Below are 19101 nucleotides of genomic sequence, written 5' to 3' on the forward strand. Positions count from 1 at the left end.
TTTGTGTATGCACACTCTACATTGTTTGCACAATGACAAGATCACTCAACCACACATTGCTGTGAACATATCCCCATCATTAAGTAACAGATGGCTGTAATCACACTGGTTTATTCTAGCCTTGTTTTCCCTTTGTGGATACACCAGGACAGCTAAGAAGAGATAGGTTTCTTTCAGAAAGCTATCTGGGGGAATTGACAATAGATTATGAGTGAGGTTTTATTTATCACACACATCCTTTATGTGGCCTGATGGCTTCCTAGGCTGAGGGATTGCAATTAGTACTCAACTTCTCAAATACACAAGCCAAGCACAATTGGTTTGGGTGCTGCAAAGAGGAAATCACTAACCAGGAAACACCTAAAGGAGGTGTTAGAGGGAGTGGTTCAGGCAATGACTCATTATCAGTTGCTGTGAGTCATTTCTGAATGTTCGAATATGAAGCCTCAATGCTTTTCTCAAGTGACACTAGGTAACCACATACCGACTACTTTAGCAGTTGTTTTTTCGGAACGTAATTCTTTTTTTTTTTTTTTTTCTTTCTGAGACGGAGTTTCACTCTTGTTACCCAGGCTGGAGTGCAATGGCGCGATTTCGGCTCACCGCAACCTCCGCCTCCTGGGTTCAGGCAATTCTCCTGCCTCAGCCTCCTGAGTAGCTGGGATTACAGGCACGCGCCACCATGCCCAGCTAATTTTTTGTATTTTTAGTAGAGACGGGGTTTCACCATGTTGACCAGGATGGTCTCGATCTCTTGACCTCGTGATCCACCCGCCTCGGCCTCCCAAAGTGCTGGGATTACAGGCTTGAGTCACCGCGCCCGGCCCGGAACGGTAATTCTTACAAATCCTGTAGGTCTATCATGGGCTGAATATCCTCATCCATAGAATTCGTCAGACTCTGACCTTTAGAACCCTTACAGCTAAATTAAAACCACTCTTCTTTTTATAGGCGAGATAACTAAGGTCAAGACGAGCAAAATGACTTGCCTAAGATCATAGTCCTCAAAATGGTATCGTAAACCGGAAAGAGCAACAGCACAATACGGCAGAGGTGGGGGAACTGAAGGATAGTAGTGAGTGGCAGGTGAAGAAAGTGGGGGGTGTTGGGCTAAAATAAATTAATAGACTAGTATCTACCTGGGTGTGAATACCTAAAAACGTGGCCTAGTGCTAGGTCCTTTAAATGATTTTCTCAATTGACCTTACCAAATGATCCCAGGATGTATATATTATTTCTACAAACAAGAAAATGAGGCCAAGAAATGAAGCAAGTTGCCTAGGGCCAAGAAATTAGTGTATAATAAAACAGAAGGTGAAATTTAAGTTTGTCTGATTGCCAAAACAATTTGGGTGTTTTGTTTGTCTGGGAAAATATGGTCTGTGAATATCTTACTTTATATGGACAAATAGGGCCTTATTATCTCTTTGCACAGGAGAGAAGATTTATAAAATAGATTGGTCTTTCTCACTTTTTTGAAGTCACAGTCTCTCTCAGAGAATCTGATGACCATATCCGAGGAAATGGAATCGGTCTGAACACACATGTTCAATTTTAAGAACCCCCCAAAGCTCATCCAGGAACTCCCTAGAGTTCTACAGACCCAAGTTTAAAACTCATAATGATTTTCTTGAGAATATAAATAAAGCAAATTTGAGGCTAAAACATTCTTTCCAAATTTTCTAACATTCTGCAGTCTTCTAGTCTTTTTTATTATAATTGAAATAGTAGCAATTTGCAAAGTGTCCGTGATCTGGACAATTGTTCATTTTAACTACTTTCCTAGCTACTCAATTTCTTTCTCTTTAAAAAAAATGAAATGTGTTTGTTACTTAAAGCTGTAAGAAACAAACAATATTAATAATAGTGGTCATATCAATTTTTATAGGAACGATTTAAACTGAATTACTGATTTACAATATCTTTTGGAGGTATGAAATGGAAATTTTATTCATGTATAAATACTATGCATATTGCTATAGTCTAAATGTTTATGTCTCCCAAAATTCAGCGTTGAAACCCTGGCCCCCAAGATGATGGTATTAGGATACGAAACCTTTTGGGATGTGATTAAGTCATGAGGATGGAGCCCTCATGAATGAGATTAATGCCTTTATAAAATAGGCCCAAGGGACCTCATTCACTTTCTCCACAAAGTGAGAACACAGAAAGAAGGCACCTTCTATGAACCAAAAATCCCTCTCCAGACACCAAATCTACCAGCACCTTGATCTTGGAAGCTTTCCAAGCGTCCAGAACTGTGAGAGATAAATATTTGCTGTTTAAAAGGTATCCACTTTATGATGCTTTGTTATAAGAGCCTGAATGAACTAAGACATGTACTAACTATAGAAACACACACATAAGTAGGCATACTTAAGCACTTCTCACATTGCATGTACTTACTCCTTTTCCATCATGTTATGCTTGTGCTTTATATTCTCTGAATCATTGGGAAGAGTACTATTTATATATTTCTTGGAGATATCACATATTATTGAGGATGTGGTCATTTCTTCTCTTTGGCTTTCTGAGGTCTCTTGAATTTCTCTCTCTGTTGTCTGGATTATGCCATGAATCTCTTCCCTGTTGCCATTTATGCTCTCAACAGTTATGTGTTCTATTTGTTTTTCATCTTCATTTTCTGCATTATCTGGGAACATTTTGTTCTGTGACTCTTCTTGCCCCATTACACATCCATTCAATGACGTATTGTTTTCTTTTTCCCCTAATGCTGAACTCATGTGTGTTTTATTTTCTTTTAACTGGACCTGGTTTGTGTAATGACTTTCCTCTCCATTTGTGGGAGAAACAGTAGCTGTTTCTATGGCGTTTAGTTCCCCTCTTGCAGCAATGTAGGCTGCTTTCGTATCTTGAATGGAAGACATTGTCTGCTCTGGAGTACATTCATCATGCATGCAGCATAAATTACACATCTCCTTTTCTTCTTTCTTTAGAAATGCAGCAGTGCTCCCCAAATGTTCAGTTATTTTTATGAGGCAGTCTATGAAAGTAAAGATTTCTGCACACACATACATAGACACACAAAGAATAAATACAAAACTAAACTAAATCATGTTTCTGCACTGCCATCTAATGAGACAAGGCAAGATAATTTTAGAAACCAACAAAGACCTTTACTAGGCATTTAAGCCAACCTCCTGAAGGAGAAGTAATTGTACAACTGTCACTCTTTTAACATTGTCGGATTGACAACAAAACACTTTGAGCATGGTAGCAAAGAGTAAACCTAATCCCTCTTATGAAGATACTTTGAATATTTAAAGACAGAATATTTAAAGACAGACAGATGTCATAACCTCTCACACCCCCAATAAGAACTGAAGTCAACTTCTCCCTCAATTGTTTTTCATTTGGTATGATTTTGAGAACTGTTTTTTTGCCACTGGATGTACAACAGTTTATCAATGATCCATTTAGAATGCTGGGCCAAAACTTAGGTGCACACTCCAGATGAGGCTTGGGTAGCAGAAACACCATACCTCCGTTATTTCGGCCAATGTAGATGCTATGTTTTGGAGCCTAGTTTACTGCTATGAGAACCGGATTATGTTTATACTATTCCTCCTGATGAATTTGTGATCATGATAATTTTCAAATTTGTCCTTCAAAGAATAGTGCTGACCATAGCAATTCTCTGATTGGAACCTACAGTGGGCACTCAAAGCCTACTAAATCAAGACAACCTGTGGAGTAAACTCTCAGCAGAGTCTAATCTGATATAACCTCTCACTCCATCATCATTCTTCTCACCCTTTTATGTGTTCATCCTGCTTCTCCTCACTACTGAGGTCACCTGGTGACTTCTTGAAGGCTTAGTACCTCTCTAGTCTTTAGAATTCAGTTCTGAACTAAAGAATATGTAATTTAAGGCCCCATAGCTTAGTGTTTTTAAAACAAATCATCCCTTCACTAGTCTGGGCTTTTCTTTGGGATCCAGTTCTGACAACTTGTTTTTTGTTTTGTTTTGTTTTGCTTTTTTGTCTCATACCTGAGAACTTGTCTTTATTTTTAACTCCTGTTCTGGTAGCCAAGTCCTTGTTTTTCCTGAATATATCTTTGTCCCGTTATGTTGCCAAGGACCACGTTACACTCTCTCCAGAGACTAAAGATTTGATTATGGACTCCAGCTGATAGCTTCTCAGTCATGCTGCCTTTGGACAGATTTCCCTGATGTCCACTATTTGCCCTTTAGGACTAAATTTCTTAATATCATCTACCCTGGGATTTCCTTATAGATGGAACCTGCCCACTTATCTTGATACTGTATTATTTAGAGTTGGATTTCATGATGCCACTTATATGCTTATATGGAGTAATGGTTGTTATCTTGGATTATATTCATCAGATTCCTCATTCTTCCTGCCTTTCTGTACTTTTCTGCATCCATAACTGGACCTATTCCCAAGAATCCCTCTCCAGCCCCACTGTGTGGGTATCCAATTCCCTATCCCAGCCCCCTCCAGTCTTCCCAGTAATTTTGCAATTAATAAGTCTAAGTTGAAATGACCCTAGAGATAGAATATTATATTGATACACACACACACACACACACACACACACACACATACACACACACGCATATACACACACACACAAAACTACTAGCTCTGCCTCAAACTAGGCCTGTATTTTCCTGTCTCTTAATCTTAGGTCCTAGGCTCCTTATTTCCTGCTGCACAAATCCAATTCATTCTTTAAGCTTCAGCTGAAATGCCACATTTGTTCTAGCAAACTTCTCAACTCCCCACCCTACAGATGGGATTTGGACTGCTTCTAAAGTCCCAAAGCACTTCATTCATGTGTTTCTAATGGGACTGGCCCCAATGTCCCTGGCATTATTGTGCATTTCTCTCAACTTATTTCCCCTATGACATTGTTAGTCTTTTGTGGACAGAAACTCTATCGGAGCCTCTTGATAGGCTCATAGCCCCTCTCAGGTCTTGCCCTAATCAATATTTCTTAAAGAAAGGATAAAACAGAAAAAAATACTTGCCTTGTCTCGAGACACATTGATTCTCCTTGTCAAGCAGCACACACAGCTGCTGGCAGGTGGAATGCAGGGTGCCTGCTGTGTGCTCCAGCAGCTGGTGGAGGGCCCCGCTGAGCTCCTGACCCAGAAAGACCACAGTGGCCATCCAAGTGGCCCCACCAGCCCCCTCACAAAGGTCATCACCCAGGAGTGCCTGCTTTAGCATCTGGTTTTGTCTCCAAATCTGCTTCAGTATTTGGCCCAGTTTACCTGAGCCCATGTATTCCGTATCCATATTATGATCCAAAAGTGGTACGTTCTCTCCTGCCAGCAAAGCCTAAAGGTTTTGCAAATTCAAACTTGGCAATGGTTATTTCTCCTAAACTCTAGGAGATGATCCAAGTCAGCTAGCCAAGTACTTTCTCATGACATAATAGTTTATTCAGTTTAGTGTTGACTAGTGAAAAGTTACTAGGTGACCAAGGAAGGGCGTTCCTGTGCCATGGATGCTATTGTGTACAGAATAGATTAATCACTGGGGTAGAGCTCACTCACATGATCCAATTCTCCATGTAAGTTTTACAGATTCAATATACTGTGTAAGTCCCAAATACTTTTCAAGTTTTGAGGCAACAAAATATGGATTCCAGGTAGGATAAGAAGTTTATTAATCAAAGGTAAACTATTTCAACAATATTGCTCATAGGAATCCTGTATACTTAAAAATATTTATGGATGAAATAATGTGATGTCTGATTTGCTTCTAAATAATCTGGGAGCATAGGGTTTGGGTAGATGTATAAAATTTTCTGTAAGAATTAATAAATGTTGAAGCTGGATATGGTTACATATGAGGTCCTGACAATTCACTCTAATTAATATGTATATGTAGAATAGTTTTATGACCGAGAGTTTAAAAAGATTCCTCTACTGGAGAGAGCCTATTGCCATTAGGTAAGTGTAATTAGCATCTTCTTCTATGGCAAATCTGCAGAGACTGAGATAGGAACTTGGCCTGTGATAATTTCCCTCTAATTGGATAAAATGCCCTTCACTGAAAGAAAGCAAACCTGAAGAGTAGCTTTCTCTAAACTAGCAATGAGTCTTTACTATGTGTAATTAAAATTCAGATACAACAAGCTCTCCCCACTGCTGCCCATCTGCCAGCCAGCACATTGTATATGGGGCTATGTGATACAGCACTTGTGGGTATTTGGAGGAAGCCAGAACTCTCTCCAATCCCGCCACTGAAGGAAGGGAGAACACACACCCACGCCAAAGGGGAGAGGGCAGTGAGGACATTCCAGAGAGGCTCATGTTCCCTCAGGGGCACTGGAACGAAATAAAAGTGTTTCAAAGGGAAGCCGGACTGCTTCCCTCCCACAGGCAACAAACTTTATCTCATCTTAAGCACTGGAGTTCTAAAAGCCACACTCAGGGCACCTGGAAGACAAGATGGGAAAACAAGCCCAGAGAATAAATAATGAAGAATGACTGCCACCGCCCTAAAGACTTCCAAAGACTTCGAAGGGAAAGGTAAAGAGCAGTATTGAGTACTGGTGGCTGCAGAGTGGAGAGAGGCTCCTTCTCTCCTAAGTGTCTTATTTTTCAGTTAACTTCTGTTTGCTGAAAAATGGACCTTTTTTGCAACATGACTTCATATCACTTCATAAATTGCATCATTTAAATCTTCTTAAACTAAAGACTTTCTCATTGAATTCTATTTTATTTCTCTTACACCTTAAATAGATGTGTCATTCCCAATAGTAACGTATACATGGCTTTAATTCCATGCCGGTTTGGAAATTTCCTATAGCATTTACTCTAGGACAGGAACTAAGCGCTGGAGGTCAGGCCTTTTTAGGACTTCAAGACACAGATGTGTGAACAGATTATTAACATAAGGCTTAGACTGTTGAGCGCTAGAGCAGAAATATAAAGAAAAAGTATCATAATAGCTTTAAGGAGTAAAAAAAGTAATACTGCTTAGAGGCCTGGCAGATATTTGAATTAGAAACTAAAGGATAAGCAGGCTAGAGTGTAAAAGAAAAAAGACATTCCAGCATAGGAAATAATACGATCAAAGTCATGGAGGCATGAAATTACACAGTAAGATCAAAAATGGAAAAGTATAGCTTTGGAGGAAGGTTCAGTTCATGAGTCAGGAGAAGTGGCAAATGAAGAGTTCAGTAATTGTGGAGAGTGAGGAGAAGAAGAAATTAGAATGTTGGTTTACAGATAAAAGAGAGAAATTGAATATTTTTGAATCAGGTTGCAATGTGATAAAATCTGTGCTGCAGGGATGCAGATCCTTTAGATGGCAGAGACATAAGAGTTAGAAGGCTTGAAGGTCTGTACTAAAACAGCTACAGAACAGACGAGAGAAGCGGGTGCCATGAGAGGGGATTTGAAGTATAGTGGATAGAACTTATTGAACTTGCCAAACCATCAGATTATAGGGAAAGGAATAGAAAGCATTGAAAATGCATTCATTTATTTAATTGAGAAATATTTGTTGACCACTGGTATAAGAACTATGCTTAGTATTAGAATATGACTAAAATTTTAAATTTAGATGATTACATAGACAGTAAGACTATTGAGGGATGGATTTAAGGGGGGCATTAGGCTTGATGGGTAGATAATTTGTTTAATTTTAGATTTGCTGAGTTTGAGGTAACTCAGAGAAATTCCTTAGAATGTGTTTGAAGTTAAAAATTTAGAATAATATTGGCATATTTGAATGTCATCAGTAAATAAGTGGTAAATGAATCCCTGGAAGTGTAAGAGATCAATGGAGAATTTACCAAGCACATTTTAAGTACTGAATAAAACTGATAATGAAATAATGCTGGAACACTTGGCTAATCTACATTTATTTCTAGATACGTGGGAAAATTATTTCTCAGGGAGAAAAAACAAACCCAAACATTCTCCTCCATTTCATTCACACTTGCTCTCCTCAGGTTTAAACTTGTTTTCTGTTTGGCTTCTTAAGAACATGTAATATTTGCAAAGTGAGACCTACCACAGGCCACGCCACATTTACTTGTTAAAACATGCATCTGCATGTTCCTGCACCTTGTTTTCCATTAATTGATGTCGCTAACCACAGACAGAACAGACAATCGCAGTCAAGACACCCACAAAAGTTAACTGCAGAAATTCATCTGGATGGTTTTAACATTTGAGTCACATCTTCATTGTTGCTACAAGTTATTATGACCCCTTTTACTTTCTTATTGAGAATTCAGTGCTTCCATTGATGCTAGTATGCAGTCTTGAATTCATACCATTATGTGGTCAAGAAGGCAACAGTTTTTCTTAACATTAAAAGTAACTAAGTGGATTGGAGATAAAATTCAAATAGTAGGCTAGTTCCTTGTTTACTACCTAAAGAAATAAAAACATGCAATAGATTGGACAAGCTATAATGCCAAACAGGATGTGAAGACCATAAAGTTTTGAAGTGTAATGAAGAGTGCTATTTTTTATGGCATTTATACTGGGTAGTGGTGGGTAGGTCAGATGTAAGCAAAAGAGTTATGTATGCCTGAAGTATTATGAGTCAATGTTATTAGTTCTATCGTGATTTTATTTTCATTGAATTTCATAGACTTTGGCACATATAGTCCAGAATAATTTTCCCCTTTTGAAAATTCATATTGAAGGTCTAGTCATCTTTTGTCTGTTTAAGATAACCTCATACATGTAGATGATGAGTGGAAGGAGAGGGAAAAGAAATGGTTTTCTTTAGTAACTTATTGCACTAGAAAACTACAAATTATACATCAGAATTTTTAATGTGCTTATCAATTTAAAAATGTTTGCAAAGAGCAAGTGGTCAAAATCAAAGCTAGCACTTCTGATTAAACAAAGTAGATTAGATATATATTCCATCCATGATTTCTACTTAAAAGGATAAAATAGGGATACCAAGGTGGGCAGATCATGAGGTCAGGAGATTGAGACCATCCTGGCTGACACAGTGAAACCATGGGAGGCAGAGGTTGCAGTGAGCTAAGATTGTGCCACTGCACTCCAGCCTGGACAACAGAGTGAGACTTTGTCTTTAAAAAAAAAAGGGTAAAACAATATATAAATCCCAAAAGACAAAGAGAATGCGTGACAAGATGATAGACAAAAGATGTCAACAAACTTCTGGAAGGCAAAAAGCAGATGGACAAGTAGTAAATAATCGAATAGAGCTGAAACCTAAGCGCTCAGACAGTGGAAAATAGGTGAGTTCTTGCCACAGAATCTCAGAAATTCCCAGAATTAGAGACACTTAGGACCTCTGAAAGTAAAAGTAAACTTAGGGTTGTAAACAAATGTTTTCGTTGAAACTCTGTTTGGAGTGCAGATAGATTCCTAGATTCCTCTCTTCTGCCCCAAAGAGCCAAAGAGCCAGGCAACAATCTCACTCCCACCCATCAGAAGCTAGAGACTTTCTCTGAATAAGTGGTGGCAGCAAAGCTGAGCAGAACAGAGAACTGGAGGGGTGCCACGCTGACCATGAGGGTTAAGTGAATTTCTACAGGGTTAAATTATGTTCTTCTGTTCAACTCCAAGAACATGGGCTGGGAAGCATATCCTCCCAGGCAGAAAATGAGAAGTTTCCTCCGTGGAGTAACTGAACACTCCATCAGAAAACCTACTGTTAGTGAAACTTTCAGTGCCCTTCTCCCTATTTCCTACCCCTAAAGCCTGCTCCGCCCCCGCCACATCATCCACAGTGAAGCTTTGCATCATATAAAGCTTCCAAACTATCTCTTCAGGCCTCACTTTAAGTGGAATAAAAACCAAGCAAGTTGGGATTTGAAAAAGCCTCTAATATAAAGCCAGAGAATAAAGTAAACAAACACAAATAAAGAACTTGGGAAAAAAACAGAACAAACACAGGGAAGAGAAAATATCAGATGAATCTATAATTAGCATGTTCAGAGTCTAGGATAAGAAAAAATAATGCACTCATAAGACAAGAAAATATTTTCTTTCAAAGGGCAGCAATGAGAAAGGACTCACTGAAATTAAATTATGATAATAGAGTTTTCTTAATATGGGAAAGAAAAGCAGTTGAATAAATTCCCCAAAACATCAAACAAAAGACAAAGAGATGGACAATAGGGAGAAAACAGAGGTTAAGAAAATTAAAGGTTAAATCCAAGTGGTCCCACTAATATGAGTTCCGGAAAGAGAATACAGAGTGAATGAAATAAAAAAAAAATGGATATGTTTCTCAGAATTAAAGCCTGTGATACTCTAGGCAGAAAGAGCCTAGAACAATATATGCAAAAAATAATCATAACAGTCATATCAAATTCACACCAGGGACAAACATTCCAGTTGCCTCCAAAGAGGGGAAAAACTGTCACATTTATATCAAAAGGCATTGAACTTCTCAACAGCAACACTAAGACCTAGCAATTAATAAGCTGTGATTTCACTATTCTAAGGGAAACCTCTTTCCAATTCAGGATTCTGTTTCTGCCAAAGTATCATTCAAGTGTGCAGAGAAAGAAAGGGCATGTTCGGGTATGCAAATGTCAAACTATTTATCTCTTGTGTACCCATTTTTGGGAAGCTACTCACAGATGAACTTGATCACAAGCAACAGAATGATGCAAGAAAAAAGAAGATTCTGCAGTCAGGAAATGGAAAATCCAGCAAAAGAGAGCTAAATCAAGTGCTGTAAGTGAAGTCCCAGGGCAACAGCAATGCTGTGGCCCTAGAAAGCTCCCATTTCTGACTGCAGCCGTCATCAGAGTGGTTCAGAAGTCTGTCTACAAGCAGAAAAAAATTGAACTGAAAAATTATCTGACGTTTTAAACATTTTAAGAGAAGTTTTACAATTCTATTAGAGACTTGAGGAAAAGAATTGTTGATAATTTAGCAACAGAAATAAAAGAGAAATATTAAAACCTGGAAAAACTAAATTCGAAAGAAAAGAATATATAATCGTGTATTATATAGTTCCATTATGAATAATATTTACATAGCTACAATAATAAATGTCTATAATTACTTTAAAATAAAAATTGCGATATAAATGTATTATTAAGATGGGTATAGGAGGCATGTACATAGAGAATGTATATAGTAGGGTGGATACAAGAGAGAAAAAAGTGTTATTTCTATAGCAGGAAGTCAAATATTTAAAAACAAAGAAAAACTGTTAGGAGTCTAGAAGTAAGTGCCAGAAGAAACTGCTAAAAAGTTTAAGGTGATTGCCTCTGGGGAAAGACACGGGAAAGAACAAAGCAACCTCTGACTTCCAGGAGCTAGTCTGGCACTACCAGCAAAGCCTTGGGATTGCTACCAGCTGTCCTGGCACTCATACCTAGGTGTTGGCATTCTGTTAAACATTAAAAAAAAATCACAGGACATCATCACTATGATGGATCAAAACAAACTGAAGATCACACTAGAATCATATCTAAACACATGAGCATTGTTCAAGCCACAAAAGACTAAACATTCACGTCTCTCAGCTAATATGAGTGAGAATTGCTTCCTAACAACTTCATCTTTAGCATTGCTCTAGTCTGCCCTCTCTATGGATAAGACTTACGGAGATAACCAATCACAGATCATATCCACTTTTAGACTGCATCCAATTCAGAGCAGGAGACTTCCCTTGAGTCACCAACCCAAAGCCCAAATCCTTTTATAAGTCCCTTTTAACATCCTTTACCTGAGACACCCCAGGGTTCTCTGTGGTGTGAGTTTTCCCTCACTGAAATGGGTAATGAGTCCTGCTTATTCAATGACAGGTGTGCTCCTGATGGCCTTGTGCTGGAGGGCCAAGACAGATGCTCTGGTACTTGGGGTGGACGAAGGGCAAGGTGCCAGGATATGTTGCTTTTCTTCCAAGTTGTTGTCGTACTATGTGATTTTTTTAAACTATGTATATTATATTGCTTTGATATAAACTAAATATGCATGTTAAAATAAAATAAGCCCAATGTTGCACTCCCTAGGGATCCTTTGATAATGGTATTAGAGTGGACCCAACGCATCACTTCAAGTGGGTTACTTCAGATCAGCTAACACATACTCCATTTAGTTTGTAAGAGTAATTCATCATTTGAAAATGCTTGGAATTTGGTGGCACGTTCTCAAGAATGACCTCAAATTTAAAGCAATCAAAGGGGCCGGATGTGAACTTCAAACAGAGATAGCGTAACTACCACCTGGTAATGGCCTAATATTGAATACTTAACCTGGATCACAGAGCACTAGATACAGCAGAAGGTCAACAGATATTTGATGATTAAGACAATGTTGAAATGTACTAAGCAATCCACACATTCTTTTAAGAAAATCGTCGTGCCATTCTCCCATCTAGAAAATACTTAATAAAATTCAATAATATCATAAAGTATGTAATCGGGTTCAAATTTCCAATTGTCTCTTAAAAACCACAATTATTTTTAGATAATTTTTAAAAAGTGGCCTCCAAATAAGGTCCTTAAAGGCAACTAACTCTATTTTAATAATTCTCATATGAATTATGACAACTGAAAAATGAATTTAAAAAAAAATTACATACCAACAATGGAGCAATTTTATTATAGGCTTGAAACTTCTCTTTAATTTTTGTCATTTTTATGTGGATGAGGAACAGAGGTAAAGGAATTAATTAGAAAGAAGTCACCAAATCTGAAAAGTTAATAGACATGCTTGCAGAGATACTTTCCTTCCTTTGTGTTTAAATTTTTTTTACCATTTCATTAAAGTAGTTACTGATTTTGAGATGTTTTGTTTTACATAGAAGTTTAGTATTGGAAGTTCTTATTGGCAAGTTCTGCATTCATTATGTAAAGAAAATGGTCCATTTTGGTGTCAAAAACTGAATTAGAACTGAAAAGTAACTGAGTGTTCAATTATTTGGTTAAAAAATGCTCCTTCTTTTTTTCTTTGAGATGGAGTTTCGCTCTTGTTACTCAGGCTGGAGTGCAATGGCGCGATCTCGGCTTCTGGTTCAGGCAGTTCTCCTGCCTCAGCCTCCTGAGTAGCTGGGATTACAGACATGCGTCACCATGCCCAGCTAATTTTTTGTATTTTTAGCAGAGATGGGGTTTCACCATGTTGACCAGGATAGTCTCGATCTGTTGACCTCATGATCCACCTGCCTCGGCCTCCCAAAGTGCTGGGATTACAGGCGTGAGCAACTGCACCCGGCCCAAAAAATGCTCCTTCTTAACACCATTGATGGCCTCTGAAATTAACATCAGTGTTTTGGATTATAGCTTTGCAATGTGTCTCTGTGAGTCATTCTGTTTGTAAAGATTATGACTCTTTATACAGTCACGGGCCTGTGACATGAAACCAATGAAATAAATTTTCATGTTAAATAGAAATGAGACCGCTTTCTCTTCTGTCAAAATCTTCTGAGACAGATATTCAAACGAGGGTGTGCCAGATGAACTGCTACTGTATACTTTATGGAATCATAGTATTTGGAATGTGTTTCTATGCCATCTTCATTGCTTGACTTCCACCAGAATGTGACTAGTGATTTGAGAAGTAGTTCTGAAAAAGACAAAAAAGAAACACATTAATGAAGAAGAGTTTTATAAAAAAGGAGACAAAGAAAAGCTCTCGTGTTTTGACATCAACATATTCCTCCCATATCACTTCCAGGTTTTCTATTTTACTTCTAGATTATCATAACAAGATTCACCAATTAAATACAACTGCCCTATTCTAGATCCTACCTCCATAAAAAGTCCCTACCTGTACTTTATGACATCTTTTGGAGATGTCATACACTCATCCCTTTGAATGTTGAATTGTCAGCAGACAATTGTCCTCTCACTGTAAAAATAAGTTTGCAAGAATCAAATTCTTCAGCATAAACTCAACACTCAACATCAAGAAAACTATCTTCAGGTAGGGAAATGATGCAAAGGAATGCCTAATATTTGCTTTTTAGAAATATTTTAGTTCTCCCAATTAAATTTTTGTGAGCTGAGAATACCTCAGGACCCCATAGTGTTCATCGTTATTAGGAGGATGACATTGTACACAATGAGCTTCAAGAGTTTTTGTTTATAAGAAAAAAATATATATATATAAAATGCAATAAAAATATTATATATATATATAAAATACATGGACAATATTAAGCTCTTTAGAAGTATAACTGTTTCCCCCTGAGAGTGTTGCTGTCTTGACACACTTGATCTTATGCTATCAACTATCTTACATTATTTATATCCACTATAGATATTAACCATGTCCAATATCAGAAGAGAAAATGTGATCAATCTTCTTTTTTGCTTTACTTTCCCTCATCATTGGTCTTATCACCAGGTTCAGGGACATTCTAGAAACTCAATGAGTGGCAATATGTGGGAAGAATAGCCACGTCTGGCCCTAACTAGCATGTTCATTATGAAATTATCACTGGCATCTCCTTTCTGGCCATGTTTCCCATCCATCTATCCCTTTCAGCATACCTTCCAAATTACTCTTTGTATCTCTTGCTACCTTGCATCATCTGTCAAAAATCACCTGAATAAACCCACTTGCACTAGAGTCTTCGCAGGTCTTGAGTCGCCTCACCAGAATTATTTGATTTGTGTGTGTGTGTGTGTGTGTGTGTGTGTGTGTGTGTGTGTGACAGACAGAATGTCACTCTGTTGCCTGGGTTGGAGTGCAGTGGCACAATTCTCAGCTACTGCAACTTCCGCCTCCTGGGTTCAAGCAATTCTCATGCCTCAGCCACCACAGTAGCTGGGACTAAAGACATGCACCACCACATGTGGCTAACTTTTGTATCTTTAGTTAAAAGGGGGTTTCATCATGTTGGCCAGGCCGACCTTGAACTCCTGGCCTCAAATTATCCAACTACCTCAGCATCCCAAAATGCTGAGATAACAGGCGAGAGCCATTGTGCCAGGCCCTATCTGAATTTTTAAAGAATGAATCTGTAATGATAAAATCTGAAGTTTCTGTGGGATGCCTTTCCAGGTGCGCCTCAGCCTATGTGTTAGGTCTGTGTGTGAAATGATATCATTAGCTGCATGTTGTTTTTTTCAGCGCTGTCAGAAATATGTAACCACTAACTGGTTCATTTCTTAATTCAGAATTAGCTGCAACATTCCACAGAAGCTGCATTTGATATTTAAAATTTTGTTTTTAACTCCTTGTCATAAAAATGAGAACAAGGATGAATTAATTTCTATCCTGGTGAAGAAGTCATTTTTGTTAGGACAGGGACTATCCAAGATTGTGCTACTGTTTAAAGACGTTATTGCAATTGCTGATAGACCCAGATAACAGCGCTGATGTAATCCCAGATTCCCATATTGAATTAAATCTGATTTGGGTTATTTAGGTCACATATTGAAGAAATGCCCTCTCTGTGTCATTTCTCTGTAAATAGTGGGTGTCCTTTGATTTTCTTTATAATATACATTTATTTTTGGAGCTCATTAAACAGGTTAGGCAATTTAAATAGGTCTAGTCGGTAGATGGGAGTTAAAGCTGAGGATAGAGAAACTCTCTGTGGTATTATCTAACACACAAGATGAGGGTTGTTCTTAATTCTTGGCTCTTACCTATGAAAGCACTGAGAGAGCCATTTGAAAATAAGGTCTTAAAATCAGATCCATAACAAAATGGAAAAAAAAAAACTTATCAACTCTTATATTTGCATTTTTTAGGAATATTAATTTTGTTTTAAAAGCAAAACCTCTAATAGACAGTGGATGTTATAAGAGCCCATTTGTCCAGGTGTGGGTGAGAATAAGGGAATTCTAGCTTAAATAGCGTAGTAGAATCTGTTTTCCCACCTTTCCTCTTGTAACTACTTTTGCTGCAAATACATCATTGCAATCGCTTCTAAATCTTCTATCAGTCTGTATTTATTGAAAGTCTGAAATAAACTAGGTGCTTAGGAGTTAATTATTTCATTGTACTTCAGTAACGGTGTCATATGAATTCATGTGATTATACAGGATAGTACAGTAAAGTCAGAACCTCTGTAGGCAAAGTGGTTTTCTTGTGTCTTGAAGGAGTTAATCTCTCAGCGTCTCATTTATGTCCTAAGAGGGACCCATGGTACTAGGAAATATATGCCAGAATGTTCAGTACTAGAGGACTTCTCTTATTTCAAATGTACAAGAGTAATAATGCATTCACTCATGGGAGAAACTGGTGCCTCTGTTTGGGTTCTTTTAAAAAACAAAATTTCATTCATTAAATTTTCAAAACATTAAAGATAGCTTAGAACAGTAAAAAGGAGTAATTTCTAAAGAATTGATGATTACTAATTCAATATCTGGAAGTACAAGAAGCCCTCAGATTGTATTTGATGAAATAAGCTGTAAGAGCTTAAGATACGCAGTGTTAACACATTCAACATAATCTTATTTTAAAAATCTAGACTTTTTTTTGAAAAACAGACTTTCAAATATTTCACTGCATTTCGCTTGGTCTCATTTCAGCAATAAGATCTAAAGTTAATACCTGGAGAATAATCTCAACATTCTTAAGGACGCTGAAAGTAGAATAATTCAAAGATAGCAGAGTACATGCCTTAAATTAAACAAACCAACCAACCATGCATGAAAATATCTTCAGTCTGCTTTTTGGGAAGAGGTCATTCATATGAGGACTATTTATGAGTAAATAAGGGCATTATGATGACTTATTTAAGTGAAAGCTGCAATTCTTGTTCTGGTCCAGAGAGATAGCCGTGTGTTTGAATGACCTTGAAGACTGTTATTTTGAGCCATTACGTAATCCAGCAGCTGTGGCAATGCCCTTTTCTAAGATACACAAACAAAGACGCAAAATAGAATAGACAAGTGGATTCTTAAGAAAGTTTGCACATTGCCATGTAGCTAATGTGTGTAGAGCTTCAGCCTCCTTACAATGTTAACTCTTTCCAAGTGATAGTGGTGATGCCCAACCACAGTTTAGCTGTGAGATTTAGGCCAGTAATTGATGTTTCAGCCTATCTAGGGATGATTTTAATTATCACCTGTGAGCCATGAATAGGGCAAATAGTAAGTGAAGATAAACAGTCATCTGCTACAGGGAAACCAAATGTATTACCAAATCTCTGCTGGCTAAAAATGAGGACTACTGACCTGTATAACTACATATTACAGATAATAAGAGCCCTGAAGTGTGTCATTTGTCCATCAGCTAATATATATTGTGTTTATTGTATACTAAGCATTGTTCTAACCTTGTAGGTGGCTTAAATAATTATATCTTTTCTCTGTGGATCTTAAAAATCTAGCTGGAGTAACTACACTTGCATTTCATAAAGATCAAAGAAAAGTAAAAATGTACATTCAAAATAGCAAATTTGCAAATTTTTTGAAGAATGCATAAAATAGACTAGAAAGCAATGGAAAGAAACACAACGAATAGATGTCAAATATTAAAAACTTCAGACATCTTCAAATGCAAATTCAAACCGTCGCATAGTCCTCGATTTGCAGAAAGAACAAGGGAATCAGAGATGAACTAAGAGTGCAGCAGTCAGGAGAACTTCACAGCGAAAGCAACCCCAGGGAGGTAGCCACAGCCACCAAGCTGTTTCCCTCTGTCATCTGGTTATACCAAGCACATCCTGTTTCCATGGGGACAAGAACTGGGAAGGAGCCATAAAGGAAAGAAAGAAGAGTCTTCTGGATTATATACCAACTTATTATTAACAATGACATTCTTCTGCTCAGTCCTTGAATTTCTCATGCTGGAGGATTTAGTTTAATTTGGTTAACCCAGAGAAGATGTTGTGGATGTGAGTTTTAATGAAAATGTAAGTATTTTTTTTCTGGCCTACAATGTGTAAGACATGAAAGAGACAGTTTTGCTCGTGCCTGCTCCTTCTCTAGGAGTTCCTGGGATTTCTACCTCTGCTGAATGTTACTTGCTAATGCAAATTTTTCCCTGTGTTTACTCTCAAATTATTTTCTGGGATACAAAAGGAGAAAACAATGGAAGTATATGTTATCAGATAATTACTTCTAGCCCCTTTCAGCCAAATCTTGAGATTTGAAGTTTGGATCCCTTACAAGTCTTCAGAAAAGTGTTTTATGCAGTGACTGATTGCGTTATCTACACAAAATACAGTTTCCTTTGAGGTTTTGAGGGATACATCTTTTGGAGAGCGTCAATACTAAGATAAAATATAGTTTATAGCACTTCATAAGGTCAGATGCAAAGGACTTTTTACAAGTAGACAGTTCTATTTCAATATTTCTGAAGAAAACAACACCACCCACCATAAACGGCTAAAAAAACACCAGAAATATAACTAATGTCAGGGCATCTATATATACACGTAGAGTTACACACACGTTCTATCATAAATTCCATGTGTTATGGAGAAATAAAATTAATCCATTCTGGTGAATGCTAATAACTCCTACTTCAGACACTAAACTCATCAAGATAACATAAAAATATGTTTATTTAACAAATGTTTACTGAGCATCTACTATGTGCTTTTACCTCTGTGTGCCTCACTTTGTAGACAATGAGAAGAAAAGTTTCATTTCTCAGGTAGATGAAATTAAAGTATGCATCTTATATCCTGTTTGCGTCGGTTAGCTTATGTTGAGCAGCTAACTAACTATGTAAGCTGGACTTAAATAAACACATTTCTAATGCTATGTTATCTGCTCATATCATATAATTTTGTTTGGAGATCAAATGAATGCTATAGGTAAATATGTTCTCAACCTGTTGCAGCATGCAAAGACTATCTGACATTTCACAACAAAGTTAATGCCAAGGTCTTTCAGATAGTATTGTTTTATCATGACTGCTAGAATAATGTCATCAGTAACAGTTATGCTTGAAACAAAGCAAAGTGCTGTATTTCTAAATAGTTCCGAGTCTGTTCTTTGTTGTTGTCAAGCTTAGAATTCTTTTTCACAATAGATACCAAAACAGTTGTTTTTAAGCTGGTTATATAATAGTTTCACAGAGCTACCATAATGACTAAGAAATTGCAGATGCTTTTGTTTCATTTTTTCCCCAAAATGAATTAGCTCTTTTGACTAAAGATCCATTTTCATGATGTCAGACCACGGAATGGAATCTGAGTTCTTAGAACTTCAAAAGCTTCATTATCCGAT

General features: G+C 37.4%; 1 protein-coding gene and 1 long non-coding RNA gene across 3 annotated transcripts in view; one reads left to right on the forward strand and one right to left on the reverse strand.

The window, feature by feature from the left end:
- The window catches only part of DTHD1 (death domain containing 1), a 66339-nt gene extending 60958 nt beyond the window's left edge, over positions 1-5381 (reverse strand). The window contains exons 1-2 of the mRNA XM_002745927.7: positions 5018-5381; positions 2407-3022 (exon numbers count right to left, since the gene is read on the reverse strand). Of these exons, the coding sequence (XP_002745973.4) occupies positions 2407-3022; positions 5018-5288 (887 nt within the window). The 5' untranslated portion in view covers positions 5289-5381. The remainder of the gene's footprint in view (positions 1-2406; positions 3023-5017) is intronic.
- A 983-nt stretch (positions 5382-6364) lies between these two features.
- The window catches only part of LOC103792076 (uncharacterized), a 31380-nt gene continuing 18643 nt past the window's right edge, over positions 6365-19101 (forward strand). The window contains exon 1 of one of the 2 annotated variants that reach the window (XR_001910701.4): positions 6365-6529. This is a non-coding gene — a long non-coding RNA (uncharacterized LOC103792076). Of the gene's footprint in view, positions 6530-17473; positions 17778-19101 lie in introns of those variants that run through there. The other variant, XR_004740997.3, reaches the window with a different exon arrangement.

The sequence above is a fragment of the Callithrix jacchus genome, chromosome 3 (genome assembly GCF_049354715.1).
Source record: "Callithrix jacchus isolate 240 chromosome 3, calJac240_pri, whole genome shotgun sequence".
Taxonomy (NCBI): Eukaryota; Metazoa; Chordata; class Mammalia; order Primates; family Cebidae; genus Callithrix; species Callithrix jacchus.